This window comes from Haematobia irritans, chromosome 1 (genome assembly GCF_050003625.1).
Source record: "Haematobia irritans isolate KBUSLIRL chromosome 1, ASM5000362v1, whole genome shotgun sequence".
NCBI classification, from domain to species: domain Eukaryota; kingdom Metazoa; phylum Arthropoda; class Insecta; order Diptera; family Muscidae; genus Haematobia; species Haematobia irritans.
Window position 1 is genome coordinate 25,634,766 of NC_134397.1, and position 22,888 is coordinate 25,657,653.

A 22,888-nucleotide genomic window follows, 5' to 3' on the forward strand; every position below is an offset into this window, starting at 1 on the left:
ATAATTATGGACCGATGTGGACCAATTTCTGCGTGGTTGTTAGAGACAATATACTAACACTATGTACCAAATTTCAGCCAGATCGGATGAAATTTGCTTCTCTTAGAGGCTCCGCAAGCCAAATCGGGGGATCGGTTTATATGGGGGCTATATCTAATTTTGGACCGATGTGGGTCAATTTTTGCATGGTTGTTAGATACCATATATTAACATCATGTACCAAATTTCAGCCGGATCGGATGAAATTTGCTTTTCTTAGAGGCTCCGAAAGCCAAATCGGGTGATCGGTTTATATGGGGGCTATATATAATTATGGACCGATGTGGACCAATTTTTGCGTGGTTGTTAGAGACCATATACTTACACCATGTACCAAGTTTTAGCCGGATCGGATGAAATTTGCTTCTCTTAGAGGCCTCGCAAGCCAAATTTGGGGGTCCGTTTATATGGGGGCTATACGTAAAGGTGGACCGATATAGCCCATTTGCAATACCATCCGACCTACATCAATAACAACTACTTGTGCCAAGTTTCAAGTCGATAGCTTGTTTCGTTCGGAAGTTAGTTTGATTTCAACAGACGGACGGACGGACATGCTCAGATCGACTCAGAATTTCACCACGACCCAGAATATATATACTTTATGGGGTCTAAGAGCAATATTTCGATGTGTTACAAACGGAATGACAAAGTTAATATACCCCCATCCTATGGTGGAGCGTATAATAAAGGGTGATTCTTTTGAGGTTAGGATTTTCATGCATTAGTATTTGACAGATCACGTGGGATTTCAGACATGGTGTCAAAGAGAAAGATGCTCAGTATGCTTTGACATTTCATCATGAATAGACTTACTAACGAGCAACGCTTGCAAATCATTGAATTTTATTACCAAAATCAGTGTTCGGTTCGAAATGTGTTTCGCGCTTTACGTCCGATTTATGGTCTACATAATCGACCAAGTGAGCAAACAATTAATGCGATTGTGACCAAGTTTCGCACTCAGCTTACTTTATTGGACATTAAACCAACCACACGAATGCGTACAGTGCGTACAGAAGAGAATATTGCGTCTGTTTCTGAGAGTGTTGCTGAAGACCGTGAAATGTCGATTCGTCGCCGTTCGCAGCAATTGGGTTTGTGTTATTCGACCACATGGAAGATTTTACGCAAAGATCTTGGTGTAAAACCGTATAAAATACAGCTCGTGCAAGAACTGAAGCCGAACGATCTGCCACAACGTCGAATTTTCAGTGAATGGGCCCTAGAAAAGTTGGCAGAAAATCCGCTTTTTTATCGACAAATTTTGTTCAGCGATGAGGCTCATTTCTGGTTGAATGGCTACGTAAATAAGCAAAATTGCCGCATTTGGAGTGAAGAGCAACCAGAAGCCGTTCAAGAACTGCCCATGCATCCCGAAAAATGCACTGTTTGGTGTGGTTTGTACGCTGGTGGAATCATTGGACCGTATTTTTTCAAAGATGCTGTTGGACGCAACGTTACGGTGAATGGCGATCGCTATCGTTCGATGCTAACAAACTTTTTGTTGCCAAAAATGGAACAACTGAACTTGGTTGACATGTGGTTTCAACAAGATGGCGCTACATGCCACACAGCTCGCGATTCTATGGCCATTTTGAGGGAAAACTTCGGAGAACAATTCATCTCAAGAAATGGACCGGTAAGTTGGCCACCAAGATCATGCGATTTGACGCCTTTAGACTATTTTTTGTGGGGCTACGTCAAGTCTAAAGTCTACAGAAATAAGCCAGCAACTATTCCAGCTTTGGAAGACAACATTTCCGAAGAAATTCGGGCTATTCCGGCCGAAATGCTCGAAAAAGTTGCCCAAAATTGGACTTTCCGAATGGACCACCTAACACGCAGCCGCGGTCAACATTTAAATGAAATTATCTTCAAAAAGTAAATGTCATGGACCAATCTAACGTTTCAAATAAAGAACTGATGAGATTTTGCAAATTTTATGCGTTTTTTTTTAACAAAAAAGTTATCAAGCTCTTAACAAATCACCCTTTATAATCGGACCCGACCGACTTTAGACGTTCCTTACTTGTTTACTATTGGCCAAACTCTCCAATGATTCGGATAGAAAGCAATAAAAACGAAGGACAAATGTGCATAATAGGAAATCCTTTTTTGTTTGTACATATGTGGTAGGATAAAACGATTTTATTATGAAAAAGTGTTTGTTAAAATATTTGTTCATTTCCATAGAAATTTCATATCGTTGATACGCAAAGCATTGAAAAACCATTTGCATTACAATAGAAGACTTAATTGTGATGACGTACATTTTTTTGTCTTGTTATATAAAAAGGAATATTAAATACCCACATATATAGACCACTTTTATTGATTGAGGCTTCGGAAGTAAGATCGGGGGCCGGTTTATTTTGGGGCTATATCGAAAAGTGGTTCGATATGGCCCATTTGCAATACCATCCAATCTATATTAAAAAGAAATAAGAAGTTTCAAGTCGATAGTTCGATTCTTTAGGAAATTAGAGTGATTTCAAAAGACGGTTGGACAGCCGGAAGGACGGACGCACTTCGTTAGATTTACTCAGAATTTCACAACGACCCAGAATATATATTTTGTACGGTCTGAGATCAATATTTTGATGTATTACAAACGGAATGACAAAGTGATTATACCCCCCATTCTATAACGAAGGTTATAAAAACCAATTTTGGTCACATCCAACTTAGAGACATTGTCATTTGCCTTCATGTTAAATTTCCTTCGAATTACTTTTCCATTATAGTAATTGCCCTAAATTAAATTACTGCAGTTCCTGTTTCAAGAACATACAATTGCAACAAAATGTTAATGTTTACATTTTGATAATTCAACTTGACTTCACTTGTGACTCTGTAACCAAATTGAAGAAAACTTTTATTGCACCATAAGTTGTCCTTTGGCACACATCTTAATTTTCATTTTATTGACATTAAAATGTTTACCCAGGCTATTTGTGCCAATTCAAGAGGCAAATTACACTAATGGGAGTCATTACAGGGAAAACTTTTTGCAACATTACCCAGAACATTTCAACTGAAGATGAATTGCAAATATTGTAAAAAAAAGTTTTCTTGTTTGTCGGTAATTTAATTTCTGCATTTATCATTGATATGTACGTGTGAAATCATGGAAAATTTGTATGGAAACTGTTTATAGAGAGAGAGAGAGCATCCTTTAACGGAGTCTGTAGCCGGTATGACTATTAGAGCTGGAAATGTAAATGGTGTAGGAAAGTTTTGTTTAAGTAAAAATAGCATATAGCACATAGCCAAATACTGATTTTCTTGGAAATTATATTTTTAAACAAACTATGCTCTACCAAGCAAACATATGTATATACGAGTACCAACACATGGAAATCGGAATACTAAACTTATGGGGCTATACCAAACACGACACGATCCATGTCATATTCGATACACCTAAAATACCTTTAAATTTTAAATTTAGTATAAAAATTGCGTTGTCTAGAAGCCCAAGAAGTTAAATCGGGAGATCGATTAATATATGAACCGACACACCCTATATTCGGCATATTTATGTTATGTGTTGTACCCAAAATATCTCTAGATTTTGAATTTTAGGTACATCAGAAACAAGTAAGGAATGTCTAAAGTCGGGCGGGGCCGACTGTATTATACCCTGCACCACTATGTACATCTAAATTTCCTATACCATATCACATCCGTCAAATGCGTTGGGTGCTATATATAAAGGTTTGTCCCAAATACATACATTTAAATATCACTCGATTTGGACAGAATTTGATAGACTTTTACAAAATCTATAGACTCAAAATTTAAGTTGGGTAATGCACTAGGGTGGAACACAATTTAAGTACAAAAATATGGGAAACATTTAAATCTGAAGCAATTTTAAAGAAACTTCACAAAGGTTTATTTATGATTTATCGCTCAATATATATGTATTAGAAGTTTAGGAAAATTAGAGTCATTTTTACAACTTTTCGACTAAGCAGTGGCTATTTAACAAGGAAAATGTTGGTATTTTGACAATTTTTGTCGAAATCGGAAAAACATATATATGGGAGCTATATCTAAATCTGAATCGATTGCAACCAAATTTGGCACACATGACTATATTACTAATTGTACTCCTAGTGCAAAATTTCATCCAAATTGGGCCAAAACTATGGCTTCTGGGGCCATATAAGTCCATACCGTGCGAAAAATATATATTTAAGCTATATCTAAATCTGAACCGATTTCAATCAAATTTGGCACACATGACTATACTACCAATTGTACTCCTTGTGCAAAATTTCAAGCTAATCGGGATAAAACTCTGGCTCCTGGGTCCATATAAGTGCATATCGGGCGAAAGATATATATGGGAGCTATATCTAAATCTGAATCGATTGCAACCAAATTTGGCACGCATAGCTACAATACTAAATCTACTCGGTGTGAAAAATTTCAAGCTAATCGGGATAAAACTCTGGCTTCTGGGTCCATATAAGTGTATATCGGGCGAAAGATATATATGGGAGATATATCTAAATCTGAATCGATTTCAACCAAATTTGGCACGCATAGCTACAATGCTAAATCTACTCCCTATGCAAAATTTCAAGCAAATTGGGCCAAAACTCTGGCTTTTAAGACCATATTAGTCCATATCGGGCGAAAGATATATATGGGAGCTATATCTAAATCTGAACCGATTTCAATCAAATTTTGCACACTTGACTATACTACTAATTGTACTCCTATTGCAATATTTCAACCAAATTCGGCCAAAAATCTGGCTTCTGGGGCCATATAAGTGCATATCGGGCGAAAGATATATATGGGAGCTGTATCTAAATCTGAACCGATTTCAATCAAATTTTGCACACTTGACTATACGACTACGTGTTATGTTTGTACAAAATTTCAAGCAAATCGGTATAAAACTCTGGCTGCTGGGTCCATATTAGTGCATATCGGGCTAAAGATATATATGGGAGGTATATCTAAATATGAACCGATTTCTTCCAAAATCAATAGGGTTCTATTCTGACCCAAATTAGGAACATGTGCCAAATTTGAAGGCGATTAAATTGCGACCTAGAATTTGATCACAAAAAAGTGTTCACAGACAGACGGACGGACGGACGGACAGACGGACATGGTTATATCGACTCAGGGACCCACCCTGAGCATTATTGCCAAAGACACCATGTGTCTATCTCGTCTCCTTCTGGATGTTACAAACATATGCACTAACTTATAATACCCTGTTCCACAGTGTGGCGCAGGGTATAAAAATTGTGATATCTAGATGCTCAAGAGGTCAAATCGGGAGATCGATCTATATGTGGGAAATACATAAACATCAACCGATACAAATTATCTTGGGCACACTTATGTGTGGACCTAAAATACTTCTAGATTTCCGAATTCAGGTAAATCGGATACAAATTTCCGTTTCCAGAAGCCCAAGAAGTCAAATCAGGCCTTATGGGGGCTATAACGAAACATGGATCGATGCACCCCATCTTCGGTACATTTGTTTATGAACCCAAAATGCCTCCAAATTTTTTTAATTTCAGGCAAATCGGATAAAAATTGCAGTGTCTAAAAGACCAAGACGTCAACTTGGGAGGTCGGAATATTTGGGGGCTATACCGAAACATAGACCGATGAACACCATCTTCGGCACACTTATTCATGGACCCAAAATACCTTTAGATTTTCAATTTCAGGCAAATCGGATACAAATTCGGATGTGTAAACTCTCAATAAAAGTAAATCTGGAAATCAGGCTATATAGAGCTATATATTTATGTGGACCGTATCACACCATATTCGACGTACTTATATCTAGACCCAAAATACCTCAAAATATTGAATTTCAGGCAAATCGGATAAAAATTGCGGTGTCTATAAGTCCAAGAAGTCAAATCCAGAGATCGGTATACACAGTCTCACACAAGTTTACATAGGCCTGAGTTTTTTACCTCTTAACTAAACCTGTTTCTTGTTTTTGTTTATAATCCACACCAAAAAAATCTTCTTGAAAATTTACAAATACTTTGTTTTTCAAAATAATTTACTAAAACTAAAGGATATATATGTATACTTTTTAAAATTTTATTATTTAAAGAAAATATAAATTTTTTAACCGTATGTAAACTTGTGTGAGACTGTGTATATGGGGAGTATATCAAAATATGGACCGATATGCACCATATTCGACGTACTTACGTATAGACCCAAAATACTTTTTGATTTAGGTTAGGCTAGGTATAGTGGCAGCCCGATGTATCAGGCTCACTTAGACTATTCAGTCCATTGTGGTACCACATTGGTGATGAGAGAACTCTTATCACTGAGATCTGCCCGATTCCATGTTAAGCTCAATGACAAGGGACCTCCTTTTAATAGCCGAGTCGAACGGCGTTCCACATTGCAATGAAACCACTTAGAGAAGCTTTGAAACCCTCAGAAATGTCACCAGCATTACTGAGGTGGGATAATCCACCGCTGAGAAACTTTTTGGTGTTCGGTCGAAGCAGGAATCGAACCCACGACCTTTCGTATGCAAGGCGGGCATGCTAACCATTGCACCAAGGTGTCTCCCTACTTTTTGATTTAGAATTTAAGGCAAATCGGATTGAAATTGCGGTGTCTAGAAGCCCAAGAAGTCAAATCAGGAGATTGGGCTATGTGGGGGTCATATCGAAACATGGACCAATGCACACCATCTTCGACACACTTGTTTATGAACCCAAAATACCTCCCAATTTAAAATCAGGAGATCGATCTGTATGAGGGAAATACCAAAACATAGACCGAGACACACCAATTTGGACACATTTATGTGTGGTTCTAAAATACTTCTACATTTCCAATTTCACTTAAATCGGATACAAATTGCCGTTTCCAGAAGCCCAAGAAGTCAAATCAGACTCAAGGCACACTTGTTTATGAACCCAAAATACCACCAAATTTTTAATTTCAGACAAATCGGAGAAAAATTGCTGTGTCTAAAAGAACATGAAGTCAACTCGGGAGATCGGGATATATGGGGGCTATACCAAAACATGGACCAATATACACTATAGTCAGCACACTTACGTATGGACCCGAAACACGTTTAGATTTTAAAATTCAGGAAAATCGGCTATCTATATCCAAATGTGGACCGAATCCCACCATTTATGAACCCAATATATTGCAGTTCAGGAAAGAAGTCAAAACGGAAAATAGGTATATATGGAGGGTTTATCAAAATATGGACCAAATCCCACCACATTCGGCACATTTGTTTATACACCCAAAATACCTCTAGAATTTTAAATTCAGTCAAATTGGATAAAAATTTGGAAATCTAGACGCTTAAGACCCTAAATCGGGAGATCGGTTTGTATGGGGACTATATCATAATCTGGATCGATATAGCCCATCTTGGAACTTGTCCAGCCTTCAGGAAAATATGCTAAATTTTAGCACGATAGCTTCATTATTGAAGACCGTAGCGTGATTAAAACAGACAGACAAATAAACCGAATTGGTTATATCGTCTTAGAATTTCACCCAGATTAAGAATACACAGAAAAAATTTTCAAGAAAATTGTTCCAATTAAAGTCTTAATTGAGTTTTAAAAAATATTCAACTAAAAATTTAATTGATTCAACAAAATTTTTAATTGAAACAAAAATCAATCACAAAAATTAATAGTAGCAATTATTTGTTTAGTTGGATCAATTAATTTTTTAATTGACTTTCAATTAATTTTCATTTCTGTGTTTGATGACATTTCAATCAAAAATTTTATTGGATCAATTAATTTCGTGATTGAATCAGAAAAATACTTTTTGTGTGTATATATACTTTATGTAGTCGGAAATCGATATTTCGAATGGAATGACAAACTTATTATACCCCCATCACTAAGTTGGTAGAGCAACAAATAAAAGCTCTATATTTTTTAATTTTTTTATATCCTAAACCCCATAGGGGTTAGGGTATTATAACTTTATTATTATTAACCGATTTAGGTGAAATTGTGTACAGAATGTTTCTTCGGCACAAGGGGGAAGGGTTTTGAATTTTCGGTCACATTTAGATATAGCCCCCACATATATATATCACCCGATTGCAACAAATGTGACCATTTTGAACGTATTTACTAACCGATATCTTTCAAATTTCGACAGTGTTTTCGACAATTTTCGGTTCAAATTTAGATATAGCTACCATATGTATGTGTTGCCCGATTTTCACAAATTTGGCCAAAATATCCCTATATAGCCCGATTTTCAGAAATTTGGCAACATTACCCACACTAATTGAATATACTCCTTAATTTTCTTAAATGCGGAAATACGGTTTATCTACCAAACTTATTTTAATAATACCCCACAAATGCTTATGTTTACCAAATCAGTAGGTTTGGGTTATGATTCTACTTAACTCACCTGTTTTTTATTCAATTGTTTTTGTTACAAGTGGCCCTCCTCTACCATAAAGTATTCTCGTCCAATCTAAATTAAATTTTGTGTCTACACTACTATCCTGAAGGACTAACTTTGGAGTATGTTTAATACAAATCGAAATTCGTGGGATCTACAAGTTAAATCCCATGACATGGACTAACCCATATATGTATATATCAAATGCATATCTAATTATACAATTATTATTCGAGCTTTATGGACAGATATAGATTAAGGAACATGGTTAATAGAGCCATTGAAAAGAAAACGCCAGATACAAATCTATACACGCCGGGACTGTACATGTTTCGGTTCGGGCGAATGAACCTTTCCACAGCCTTTAGTATAGATCTGGCTGGGAGAGATAACTCAATTTTGGGCCCTTTATGCTAACTCCTTATGGAGAAAACATTTGGGAAATTTCCTCTTACAAATTGAATCATCTTTTCTCCCACTGTACATCATCTTTTCATATAACTTACAAGTCCCTTAATCTTATTTTTATTTCGTTTTGTTACATAGTAATGCAACAACACGAAATTTATTTTTAGAAAGCTTATTTGTTAGAATTCATCTAAGTGGTGAACAGTCGAACAATGCTTATTGTTTCTACAGTCAACTACAACATATGACAATTAACAGAAACTGGTTTCCAGGAAACAACAACAATTCTAACACGTACATTAGTCGTGTTTTTCCTAGTTTTACGACGGGCTCATCGTTGCTTATTATATTACATGTTAGCCTGATACCGAAACAGGCAATTGACGTCCAAATGCATTATATCTAATTATACAATTATTATTCGAGCTTTATTTCTTTTCTTTTCAATGGCTCTATTAACCATGTTCCTTAATCTATATCTGTCCATAAAGCTCGAATAATAATTGTATAATTAGATATAATGCATTTGGACGTCAATTGCCTGTTTCGGTATCAGGCTAACATGTAATACAAATGCATATATATATTTATTATTTAACTAAAATTTTCTTTAAAGCTTTTGTCTTTTGTTGGGAATGCATTTAAATGTTTCGTAAGTCTTTAATTACCCAAATCATTTTTACCCCAAGCTTTCTATTTTCTAAAGCAATTTCTACTTTGTTTTCAAGTCATGAGAGAACATTGTGCAAAAATTCTCGCACATCAACAAAATTTATGGCTTAAATTTCCTTAGCAAATTTTACAAACTTTTCACAAATGGACCTTATGGTAAAGGCAAAATGGCACATAGCACAGAAATGCAGTTTTATTTTACGACATAAAGCAAGCTAGGAAACTTTTGAAAACAACATGGAAAAACAAACTATTTCGTTTATTAAATAAATTGTAACACTAGAATTTTAAACATGGTTGAAAAGTGGTATTTTCTAATGATTAAAGCAATTGGTATTTCATAAAGCAAAAATAAGCAACAAACCAAAAATAAAACAAGTAAGAAAAGTCTAAAGTCGGGCGGGGCCGACTATATTATACCCTTCACCCCTATGTAGGCCAAAATTTGTGTTACCATCTCAACTACTTCACATTTGCTGGAAGCTATATAACATAAAGGAGACAATTTTTTTACTTCTACAAAATCTCTAGAATTAAAATTTAAATCGGCTAACGCTATCCAGTTAATTGGAGGAAACTTCCATTGAAAATGGGTCTAAAATGTGTAACAGTCTACCATATTTCCCCAACTCTGGTGTACGTATATATGGGAGCTATATATAATCTGAACCGATTTTGACTAAATTTGACATGTATAGTTAGAATAAAAATTCTCCAATCTATGCGAAATTTCACGTAAATGGGAGTATAACTTTGGCCCCCCTGGTCATATGAGTGCAAATCGGTCGGAAGATATATATGGGAGCCATATCTAAATCTGAACCGATTTGAACCAAATTTGACACAATTACCGATATTACTAAACGTCCTCCTTGTGCGAAATTTGAAGCAAATCACGGTAAAACCCTGGATTTTGAGGCCATATAAGTTCAAATCGGAAGAAAGATATATATGGGAGCTATATCTAAATCTGAATCGATTTTGACCATATTTGGCACATATAATAGTATCATTAAAAGTACCGCTTGTGCAAAATTTGAAGTAAGTCAGGGCAAAACTCTGGCTTTTGAGACCATATAAGTCAAAATGGGGCGAAAGATATATATGTGAGCCATATCTAAATCTGAACCGATTTTAACAAAATTTGACACACTTAACGATACTATTAAACGTACCCCTTGTGCAAAGTTTGAAGCAAATCACGGCAAAACTCTGGCTTTTGTGGCCATATAAGTTCAAATCGGACGAAAGATATATATGGGAGCTATATCTAAATCTGAACCGATTTGGCTGATATTTTGCGAGATTTTCGAGATTCATAAAATATTTGGATGTACGGTATTTCAAGAAAATCGGTTGATAAACACGCTAACTATGACCAAATCGGGGATAAATATATATCACAGCTATATCTAAATCTGAACCGATTTTTTCCAAAACAAATAGCGATTGTCTCTGTCCCAAGAAACGGCCCTATGCCAAATTTGAGGAAGATCGGACTTAAATTGCGAGCTGTACTTTGTGCACAAAATTACATATACAGACAGACGGACGGACAGACAGACAGACAGACGGACATCGCTAAATCGACTCAGAATTTAATTCTAAGCCGATCGGTATACTAAAAGATGGGTCTATGACCACTATTTCTTAGCGTTACATACAAATGCACAAACTTATTATACCCTGTACCACAGTAGTGGTGAAGGGTATAAATATAATAATTGAACATTTTGAGAAAAAATTTCTACAAAAATAAAATTTTGCCAATATTTTCTATAGAAATAAAGTTTTCAGAAAAATTTCTACAAAAGCTAAGAGGTACTAAAATTTTGGCAAAATTGTCTATAGAAATAAAATTTTGACAAAAATTTCTATAGAAGAAAAAATGTTGACAACATTTTCTATAGAAGTTAAATTTGTACAACATGTTCTATAGAAATAAAATGTTGAGAAAAAATTCTACAGAAATACAATTTTGTAAAAAAATGTCTACATAAATAAAATTTTGGCCACATTTTCTATAGAACAAAACATTTTGACAACATTTTCTATAAAAATAAAATTTTGTTAAAATTGTCTATATATTTAATATATTTACCCCCATGTTCATGAAGCTCCGTTAGTGTTCCGTTAGCTAGAGAACTTTTAAACCGTGCTATGGATATATCTGTCGTCTTGCCTATATATTCCATATTGCACTTAGGAGCTTAACTGCTGAAAATTTTTCAGTTATAATTAACCGGAGAGAAGATATTTCCATTTTATTTTCTGTTAACTGACAGTTAAACCCTAACGGAGATTCCTGAAAATGGGCGTTAAAAACTTTAATTTTCGTGTTAGATCATAATATCAAAATCCATTGTAAGTTCTCCTTTGTTATAGAAGTATTAACTTTCTTTTGGTGGTGGAAGCTAACATCCTTATAACATTTAAAATTCGACACATTTTCAATTCAAACAATATTTATACTCCCAAAAATTGTCGCTTGTCGTTCGAAGGAAAAAAATTTGATCAAAAAACCTCAAAATAAGATTTTTTAAATTTGGTAGATTTTTGGTAAAATTTTCCTAAAATTTTGGTAGATTATTTTTGGGGCGAGTGACAACCATGATTGTGGTACGTACAAAGGTTTTACGGTGTAAATTTGATATCAAATTAAAGGAAATTTTATGTAAATAAGTTTTTAGTGGGGAGAAAATAGAATATTGACGTTGTCGTGTTAGTTATTTGTTTCGTTGTGTGTGTGTGCATTTGGCTTTTGTTATGCTGGCATGGGGAAGTATGTTTGAGAATCATTGGAAGAGCAGTGTTTGCTGAGCAAGGGAGTGTGTTAAAACATTAACAGTAATAGGCAGCTACTATTTGGCTTTTGTTATGCTGATGTGGGGAACTAAGTTTGAAACTCAATGGGAAAACACTGTCTGCTGAGCAAGAGAGCGAGTTAAACCAATATCACTAATAAGAGTCTGCTTTGAATATATTACAGTAGAGTGAGTTGGAGCACAGAAAAAAATATCACCAAAAAATTTCCAATTAAAAAGTTAATTGAAATTGAAAATTTTTTCAATTAATAAATTAATTGATACAATTAACTTTGTAATCGTGATAGAAACATTAAGTTAATTAAGTCAATGATGGAAAATTTTAAAATTTTTATTAAAAAAAATTGATACAATTAACTTTTTAATCAAATTCGGAAGACTAATTCAGTTAAAAAAAGTGCTGATTTTTTTTTTAAATTTTTAATTAAAAATGTATTTCAAACAATCATTTGTTAATCCAAATAAAAACTCTAAGCCAATTCAGAAAGTAATTAAAAATAGTTACCTTTTTTAATTGATAAATTAATTGAGTTTTGCAATCAACATCAATTAAATTTTTAATTGAATCAATTAAAAAATTAATTGAAATTTGCTGAAAAAATCAATTAATTTTTTAATCAAGAATTTTTTCTATGCCCAATTAAAACTGTGATTGATACTATCATTTTCGTGATTGAAGACATTTCAATTAAAAAATTAATTGGATCAATTAATTTGGTGATTGAATCAGAAAAAAATTTTTTTGTGTGAGAGTATAGTGGTGGATTGGATTTTGTAGTTGTTAAAATGATCAGATAACTGGATATTTTTCTAAAACCGTTCAAAATATTAATAATACCAATATTAATAATACCAATGACGTAAACTATAAATCTACCTTTACCATTGAAATTTCTTCGATAAACGATATGTAGGTATTCAAATAGGGATGCCACATAAGGATCACGGTTGACACTCGAGCCAAAAATAATCTAAAAAATTTGGAAAAATCTTATTTTGTCAAAATTTTATTTCTATAGAAAATTTTGTCAATATTTTGTTTCATTAGAAAATTTAGCCAAAATTTTATTTCTGTAGAAAATGTTGTCAATATTTTATTTCTATAGAATATTTTTATCAAAATGTTATTTCTATAGAAAATTTTGTCAAAATTTTGTTTGTATAGAAAATTTTGTCAAAATTTTATTTCTACAGAAAATTTTGTCAAAATTTTATTTCTATAGAAAATTTCGTCAAAATTTTAATTCTATACAAAATTTCGTCAAAATTTTATTTCCATAGATTTTTTCAACATTTTATTTCTATAGTTTTATTTCTATAGGTAGTTACATATGAAAATAAATAAATTAAATTAAAATTTTGTCAAAATTTTATTTCTATAGAAAATGTCGTCAAAATTTTATTTCTATAGAAAATTTGGTCAAAATTTTATTTTTATAGAAAAATTCGTCAAAATTTTATATCTGTACAAAATTTTGTCAGAATTTTATATCTGTACAAAATTTTGTCAGAATTTTATATCTATACAAAATTTTGTCAAAATTTTATTTCTATAGAAAATGTTGTCAACATTTTATTTGTATAGAAAATTTTGTCAAAATTTTATTTCTATAGAAAATGTCGTCAAAATTTTATTTCTATAGAAAATTTGGTCAAAATTTTATTTTTTTAGAAAAATTCGTCAAAATTTTATATCTGTACAAAATTTTGTCAGAATTTTATATCTATACAAAATTTTGTCAAAATTTTATTTCTATAGAAAATGTTGTCAACATTTTATTTGTATAGAAAATTTTGTCAAAATTTTTTTTTTTACAAAATTTCGTCAAAATTTTATTTCCATAGAATTTCTTTTCAAAATTTTATTTCTATAGAAAATTTTGTCAAAATTGTATTTCTATACAAAATTTTGTCAAAATTGTATTTCTATACCAAATTTCGTCAAAATTGTATTTCTATAGAAAATTTTGTCAAAATTTTATTTCATTGGAAAATTTTGTCAAAATTTTATTTCTATAGAAAATTTTATAAAAATGTTATTTCTGTAGAAAATTTTGTCAAAATTTTATTTCTATAGAAAATTTTTATCAAAATGTTATTTCTATAGAAAATTTTGTCAAAATTTTATTTCTACAGAAAATTTCGTCAAAATTTTATTTCTATAAAAATTTCGTCAAAATTTTATATCTGTACAAAATTTTGTCAGAATTGTATACCTATACAAAATTTGGTCAAAATTTTATTTTTATAGAAAATTTTGTCAAAATTTTGTTTGTATAGAAATTTTGTCAAATTTTTATTTCTATACAAAATTTCATCAAAATTTTATTTCCATAGAACTTTTTTCAAAAATTTATTTCCATAGATTTTTTTTCAAAATTTTATTTCTATAGAATATTTTGTCAAAATTTTATTTCTATAGAAAATTTTGTAAAAATTTTATGTCTATAGAAAATTTCGTCAAAATTTTATTTCTATAGAAATAAAATTTCGTCAAAATTTTATTTCTATAGAAAATTTTTCTAAAATTTTATTTCTATAGAAAATTTCGTCAAATTTTATTTCTATACAAAATTTCGTCAAAATTTTATTTCCATAGATTTTTTTTCAAAATTTTATTTCTATAGAAAATTTTGTCAAAATTTTATTTTTATACAAAGTTTCGTCAAAATTTTATTTCCATAGATTTTTTTCAAAATTTTATTTCGATAAAAAATTTTGTCAAAATTTTATTTCTTACAAAATTGTGTCAAAATTGTATTTCTATAGAAAATTTTGTCAAAATTGTATTTCTATAGAAAATGTTGTCAAAATTTTATTTCTATAGAAAATTTTGTCAAAATTGTATTTCTCTAGAAAATGTTATCAAAACTTCTACCAAAGAGTACAAAATCTACCAGTTTTGGTAGAATTCTACAAACTGTGGCAACCGTGATAATGATATGTAGTTGTTTTAAGACGAAATTAATAAGATTTCGCAAATTTGGCTAACCATCATTGAAGGATTCTATTGCCTTGAAATTAAAATTACGGTAGTCGGATTATACATGTTTATGTTTACGAATTCCAATTTTAAGGACAATTGGGTCGAAATAACGCTGTATCTTACAATGAAGCATGACAAAACCATATCAAAATCGGTATGTACAATAGAGGTGTCATATAAGGATATTTGGTTCAATTGATTACCTCTATGTGTAACTGAAATTGCAGTGATTTGCCAATTTTCCCCATATTTGGTGGTTTCTGTAGTCATTTTTCAAATTTTTCGAAAAATTAAAAATTAACGGTAATCGGATTACACACGGTTAGCTCAGTTGGTAGAATTCTACCAAAAATGGCAGATTTTTTACTGTTTGGATCAAATTCTACGTTTCTAAAATTTGAATATTCATAATTTCAGCATCATTGATGACCAATAGCCTTTAATGTTACTGATGGTTCATTAATTTCTAGTAAATATAATAATCGAAGAGAAAGAAAAGCAATGAATAATAAAATTTGCAAAATATGTTCTCAAAAAATAAAATTTTGATAAAATTTTCTATAAAAATAACATTTTGACAAAATTTTCTATAAAAATAAAATTTTGACAAAATTTTCTATAAAAATAAAATTTTGACAAAATTTTCTATAAAAATAAAATTTTGACAAAATTTTCTTTAAAAATAAAATTTTGACAAAATTTTTTATAAAAATAAAATTGTGAAAATTTTTTCAATGGAAATACAATTTTGAAAAGTTTTTCTATGGAAATAAAATTTTGATGAAAGTTTCTATAGAAATAAAATTTGGACAAAAATTTGTATAGAAAATATACAAAATTGTGTATAGAAATAAAATTTTGATAAAATTTTCTATAGAAATAAAATCTTGACAAAATTTTCTATAGAAATAAAATTTTTGACAAAATTTTCTATAAAAAAAAATTTGACAAAATTTTCTATTTTGACAAAATAAGATATTTTTGTTTGGTAGTTTGTTTTGGTAAAATTTTCTCCAAATTTTGGTAGATTATTTTTGGTTCGAGTGGCATGGTCATACAATCTGGCATGGCTAAACCAATTCAAAATTCGAATCGGAGTCGTTCGGTATGTGGTCGCAACTCAAATAGAAGTTTTGAACTAAAAAAATTTTAATATGCCGTAGGAATTGTATTAATCAACGTACCACTTCTACAATGCAGTCGAGTTCCAAGTGCATGATAGGCTATTTTGTCTTAAATATTACAAAATTTCATTTTTGTCTATCAATGTATTGCTCATATAGTCCCATGTTGTGATTTAGCCCATATAGTATATATGGATTCCACTCAACGTTTATTTATATCATGCAATAAGCAATTACCAATTTTTTTTGTGTTTGGCAATTGTTTAAATAATTCAATTTATATGAAATTCTTTATTTCCTTTGATAGAAATAAGTTTTTGTTGTTTTGTGTCATTATTCTATGCTGGTACTTTATCATGTCAAAAACATTAAAAGTTCTGCATCATTGTCAGTACTAAGGCACTTGAGAATATTCTCTACGATTTTCCCAATAGAGTTTAAAATGTCAGCAATCAATGGCAGAAATGTTAAACGATAGTCCCTTGTTTTACGAAAATGCGGAAAAGTCAAAATCCCAAGCAGATAAAATATATTTGGCATGTTTTTTTTTTCAAGTGGAATTCATTCAATTACAATTCATTGTACAAGTATCTGTGTGCACAGATATACAATAAGAGGGAAATTGCAAAAAAAAGTATAACAAGATTTAAAAAAAGCCAAAATTTGGCCGGGACGAATTTTGTGTAGCCTTTACCAAGAAATACATAAAAAAATTGTAATAAAGGCAGTCAACCACAATCGTTTTTTAAAACTACTTATGATTGTTTTCTATTTTAAAAGATAGTTCGGTGTCGCAAATTGTCATTCGATTTTGATGGTAAATGTTAACCTAACCAGGATGGTTTATATTTTCTTTATATGATGGGAAAACGGTATTTTGATGTGTAACAAACGGTATGTTAATGTGTATAATATAAAAAAAAAAGAAAATTAAAGTTCTGATTAGATATACGATAAAACTTTATCGACCATGCAATATTTTATTTAAATTAATGATTACTTTCGTTGTTAGAGTACTCTACCTTGCTACATTATGATACAATAAGATTAGAAAATTAAAAAAAAAAAACACAACCTATTTATCCCTAAATTTTATTGTTTATGTTGAACATATAAAAACAAGACAATAACAGTATTTTTCCTAAAATATAAATTTTCTTGAGTTATTTGTTTTAAATGAAAAATTCTTCAGAATTTCATCTTTATTTCACATGAAACCGCATATAAAAAGGCAAAACTCTGGATAAGCCATCTTAAATGTATTTTTTTTTTCTCTCATTGAGGAAAGTTTGTGAGTGTATCTAAGACTAAGAAGATTTAATGAAATGTTTGTCTACTTTTATTAATACATCCGTTTTCCTCTGAACCCAATAAACCATGAGAATATCAACAGATGGTTGGCCACTTTTCTTGGGATTTAATGTGTAAGCCTGGAAAAAGGTGGAATTTTGTCTATATCCCTAGCTGATGCCATTGTTGACCAAATGGATTTGTTGGTTGTTTTTTTTTTTTTTTTTTTTTTGCGGTTTAAATATAGAAAAAGGCAATTTGCCAGAGGGCCGGTGATACTTAAATAATTGTAAGAAAAAAATTGGAACATATTTTAAAAGTACAAAAATAAAAAAACAAGTATATACGGCCGTAAGTTCGGCCAGGCCGAAGCTTATGTATCCTCCACCATGGATTTCTTACACGCAAAGAAAAAAACGTTTGGAAAACGTGTACCGAAAACGATTTTCTTTTGTTAGACTTTTTTGAATTGCTTCGAAAATATTAAACTTTTATCACCAAAAAAATTCGTTTGTTACAAAATTTTTATTTTTTCTATAAAAAAAAAGTTATTTTTGAAACAACAACACAGTCCATTTCGTTTATATCAAACACTGTTATTTTCTGACTTTAGGTCTTTAATAAGACACATTTTACAGTTCAAAATTTCATATACTACAATGTAATGTTGAACATTTTTTCGGAATCTTCCGAACATATCTGGAACATATTAAAAAAAAAAAAAAAAAACTTTGGTCGAAGCAGGGATCGAACCCACGACCCTTGGCATGCAAGTCGGACGTAGCAACCACTGCTCCACGGTGCCAAACTAAATGTTTGTTTCTGTTAAATAAACATTGTTTATTCGGTTCGTGGGCGCCGCAAGCTATGCTATATAAATTTTGGCTTACAAAGTGCATGGTCCGTGGTTCGATTCTCCGTCCAGGCGAAAGGTAAAAAAATTTTAAAAATTTATAAAATCGTATAATTTCTTCTACATTGTTGGTATTACAGGAAAAGGTGTTAAGAACTAAAAAACCTCGACGATGTGAGAAAGATGTGAGGGAAAATGCAATTAGCAAGAAAACAATGTTTTTTTTTTTTTTGAGTTTGTCTTTATGAAATTGTTTTTACATCCTGGAAAAGAATAAACATTTATCACAAAAAGTATATACTTTTCTTCCAAATACACTTCCTTACAGCGAAAAGCAAATGAGAAACGTTTGTCTAAAATTTCGTTTGGGAGGAAAGAATTTTTTTTTTGCGTGTAGAAACTTCTACTGAAGACTGTCATCCACAATTACTTGGGTTGCGGTAACTTTTGCCGATGACAAGGAATCTTAAAACTTCCTAATACCGTAATATATACCACGTAGTCCATACGTGGTATATATTAAACTTAAAATGGCCGATTAAATACGTATATAATTAAGTTTGACAAAATTTTCTATAGAAATACAATTTTGACAACATTTTCTATAGAAGTAAAATTTGGACAAAATTTTCTATAGAAATACGATTTTAACAAAATTTTCTATAGAAATAACATTTTGACAAAATTTTCTATAGAAATAAAATTTTTACAAAACTTTCAAACGATTTAAATTTTTGACAACATTATCTATAAAATTAAAATTTTGACAATATTTTCTACAGAAATAAAATTTTGCCAAAATTTTCTATAGAAATAAAATTTGACAAAATTTTCCATAGGAATAAAACTTCGACAAAATTTTCTATAGAAATAAAATTTTGACAAAATTTTCTATAGAAATAACATTTTGCTAGATTTTTTTGCTCGAGTGGCAAGTATGATTATGAACCGATATGGACCATTTTTTGTGTGATTGGGGATCGGCTATATATAACTATAGACCGATATGGACCAATTTTGGCATGGTTATTAGCGGCAATATATTAACACCACGTTGCAAATTTCAACCGGATCGGATGAATTTTGCTCGTCCAAGTGGCTCCGGAGTTCAAATCTGGGGATCGGTTTATATAGGGGCTATATATAATTATGTACTGATATGAACCAATTTTTGAATGATTCTTGGAGACTATATACTAATACCATGTACCAAATTCCAGCCGGATCGGATGAAATTTGCTTCTCTTAGAGGATCCGCAAACCAAATCTGGGAATCGGTTTATATGGGGGCTATATATAATTATGGACCGATATGGACCAATTTTTGCATGGTTGTTAGAGACCATATACTAATACCATGTACCAAATTTGAGCCGGATCGGATGAATTTTGCTCCTCTAAGAGACACCGGAGGTCAAATCTGGGGATCGGCTTATATGGGGTCTATATATAATTATGGACCGATGTGGACCAATTTTTGTGTGATTGGGGATCGGCTATATATAACTATAGACCGATATGGACCAATTTTGGCATGGTTATTAGCGGTCATATATTAACACCACGTTGCAAATTTCAACCGGATCGGATGAATTTTGCTCGTCCAAGTGGCTCCGGAATTCAAATCTGGGGATCGGTTTATATAGGGGCTATATATAACTATGGACTGATATGGACCAGTTTTTGAATGGTTCTTAGATACTATATACTAATACCATGTACCAAATTTCAGCCGGATCGGATGAAATTTGCTTCTCTTAGAGGATCCGCAAACCAAATCTGGGAATCGGTTTATATGGGGGCTATATATAATTATGGACCGATATGGACCAATTTTTGCATGGTTGTTAGAGACCATATACTAACACCACGTACCAAATTTCAACCGGATCGGATGAAATTTGCTTCTGTTAGAGCAATCGCAAGCCAAATTTGGGGGTCCGTTTATATGGGGGCTATACGTAAAAGTGGACCGATATGGACCAATTTTCGCATGGTTGTTAGAGACCATACACTAATACCATGTACCAAATTTCAGACGGATCGGATGAAATTTGCTTCTCTTAGAGCAATCACAAGCCAAATTGGGGGCTCCGTTTATATGGGGGCTATACGTAAAAGTGGACCGATATGGACCAATTTTTGCATGGTTGTTAGAGACCATATACTAACATCATGTACCAAATTTCAGCCTGATCGGATGAAATTTGCTTCTTTTAGAGCAATCGCAAAGCCAAATTTGGGGGTCCGTTTATACGGGGGTCTATACGTAAAAGTGGACCGATATGGACCAATTTTTGAATGGTTGTTAGAGACCATATATTAACACCATGTACTAAATTTCAGCCGGATCGGATGAAATTTGCTTCTCTTAGAGCAATCGCAAGCCAAATTTGGGGGTCCGTTTATATGGGGGCTATACGTAAAAGTGGACCGATATGGACCAATTTTTGAATGGTTTTTAGATACCATATACTAACACCATGTACCAAATTTCAGCCTAATCGGATGAAATTTGCTTCTTTTTAGAGCAATCGCAAGCCAAATTTGGGGGTCCGTTTATATGGGGGCTATACGTAAAAGTGGCCCATTCAATTCAATACCATCCGACCCACATCAATAACAACTACTTGTGTCAAGTTTCAAGTCGATAGCTTGTTTAGTTCGGAAGTTAGCGTGATTGCAACAGACGGACGGACGGACAGGCTCAGATCGACTCGGAATTTCACCACGACCCAGAATATATATACTTTATGGGGTCTTAGAGTAATATTTCGATGTGTTACAAACGGAATGACAAAGTTAATATTAGAGGTCTGCACAATTCCATTTGTAAATGCAGAGTACACGTGTACTTGCTAAATGAGTACATCTATTTGAGAGAGTCGCAAAACAATTGGTACACATTTTAATGAACACCAAAAGCCACGAGTACCTTCTTGTTGCTACTCCGATGTCTTCACTACCAACAAACACATATTCCTCTTTCTCTCTTATTGAAGTGTACTCAGAGTGATCACGTCGAGTATGTTGCGAGAACAAAACTTCATAGAGTACTCCATGTACAACGTGCAGTTTCAGAAATACAAGAATACAGTTACTCTTCATAATATATGTTTTCGGATTGATATAAAGAACGGCAAACGTTAAGGTAAGTGTGTGACATACATAAATATATGAAATATGTGATATACATACATATCTATGATTAATAATAATGGAAAGTTTTGCTTCGCACATAACTGAGCAATATTTGTGGTACCACGTGAAGTGAAGAGAATCCATGTTGTACTTTTTCTCAAGTACTTACATTTTTATTGTTCCTTTTTTTCGGAACACATATTGTTTTGGATAAGTACTTGGTGGTATTTGACAAGCAAGTGTTCTCTTCACTTCACTACTTGCGCTCTGAGAGAAAGACAGTGTATGTACTATATTCGACAGCGAATTGCATACATGTAGTGAAAAGTTATTCGATGCAGACCTCTAGTTAATATACCCTCATCCTATGGTGGAGGGTATAAAAATTAGAAAAGTTTAATGTTTAAGTAGATTTTTATATAGACTTAACAGTAGGGGCGGAATGTTTGACAACATAAAAAAATGTTAACTTAAAAATAAGAACAAAACCACGTCACTTAACACTTGTCATAACAATGACATTGGTAATTCTTCACTTGTTTCCTTTTCTCATTAAGTATTATAGCTCATATTTAATTAGATTGGTTAGAATCGCTAGGGCTAAATTTTCTTTTTGTTTTCTCCTTAATAGACTTTAGATAATTTTTCCTTCTCTCTAATAATATTCCTTTAGCTTATTTAGTAAGCATAATAAATTAACCTTAACATCTCTTTTTTGATATTAAATTTGGAATTTTCCTTAAATGAAATATAAAAGAGGAATAAAGGAACCCCCTTCCGATAAAAACAAAAAATCCTCTTGAAACTTTAAAACAACAGTACCCAGTTATAGGATTTTTGGGTAAACCGCAAATATTTGAAAGTCACCAAAGGTCAAAGGACTAGGCCTTTGCTGGTTGAAATCATCATCCTCATCCATGGGTGGTTTGCCTTAATGTAAAACAAAACCTAATGGTCCTTTTCGACTCTGCAATTGTTTTTTCTAGGTAAAAATACAAAAAAAAGCTCCTAGCATGCCTTCCACAACCAGTTGTCGGCTTATGTCGGATATAATAAATCATAAAGAATATTATTTACATAGCACGAAGAACGAACGAAGTTTTCAATTATTTGCCTATGTTTCCTC

At 32.1% G+C, this 22,888-nt stretch overlaps 1 protein-coding gene across 1 annotated transcript in view; it reads right to left on the reverse strand.

Moving 5' to 3' along the window:
• The window catches only part of LOC142222370 (uncharacterized), a 48,949-nt gene extending 26,268 nt beyond the window's left edge, over window positions 1-22,681 (reverse strand). The window contains exon 1 of the mRNA XM_075292496.1: window positions 22,610-22,681. Coding sequence (XP_075148611.1) covers window positions 22,610-22,681 — 72 coding nt within the window. The remainder of the gene's footprint in view (window positions 1-22,609) is intronic.
• Between the last annotated feature and the right edge of the window lie 207 nt (window positions 22,682-22,888).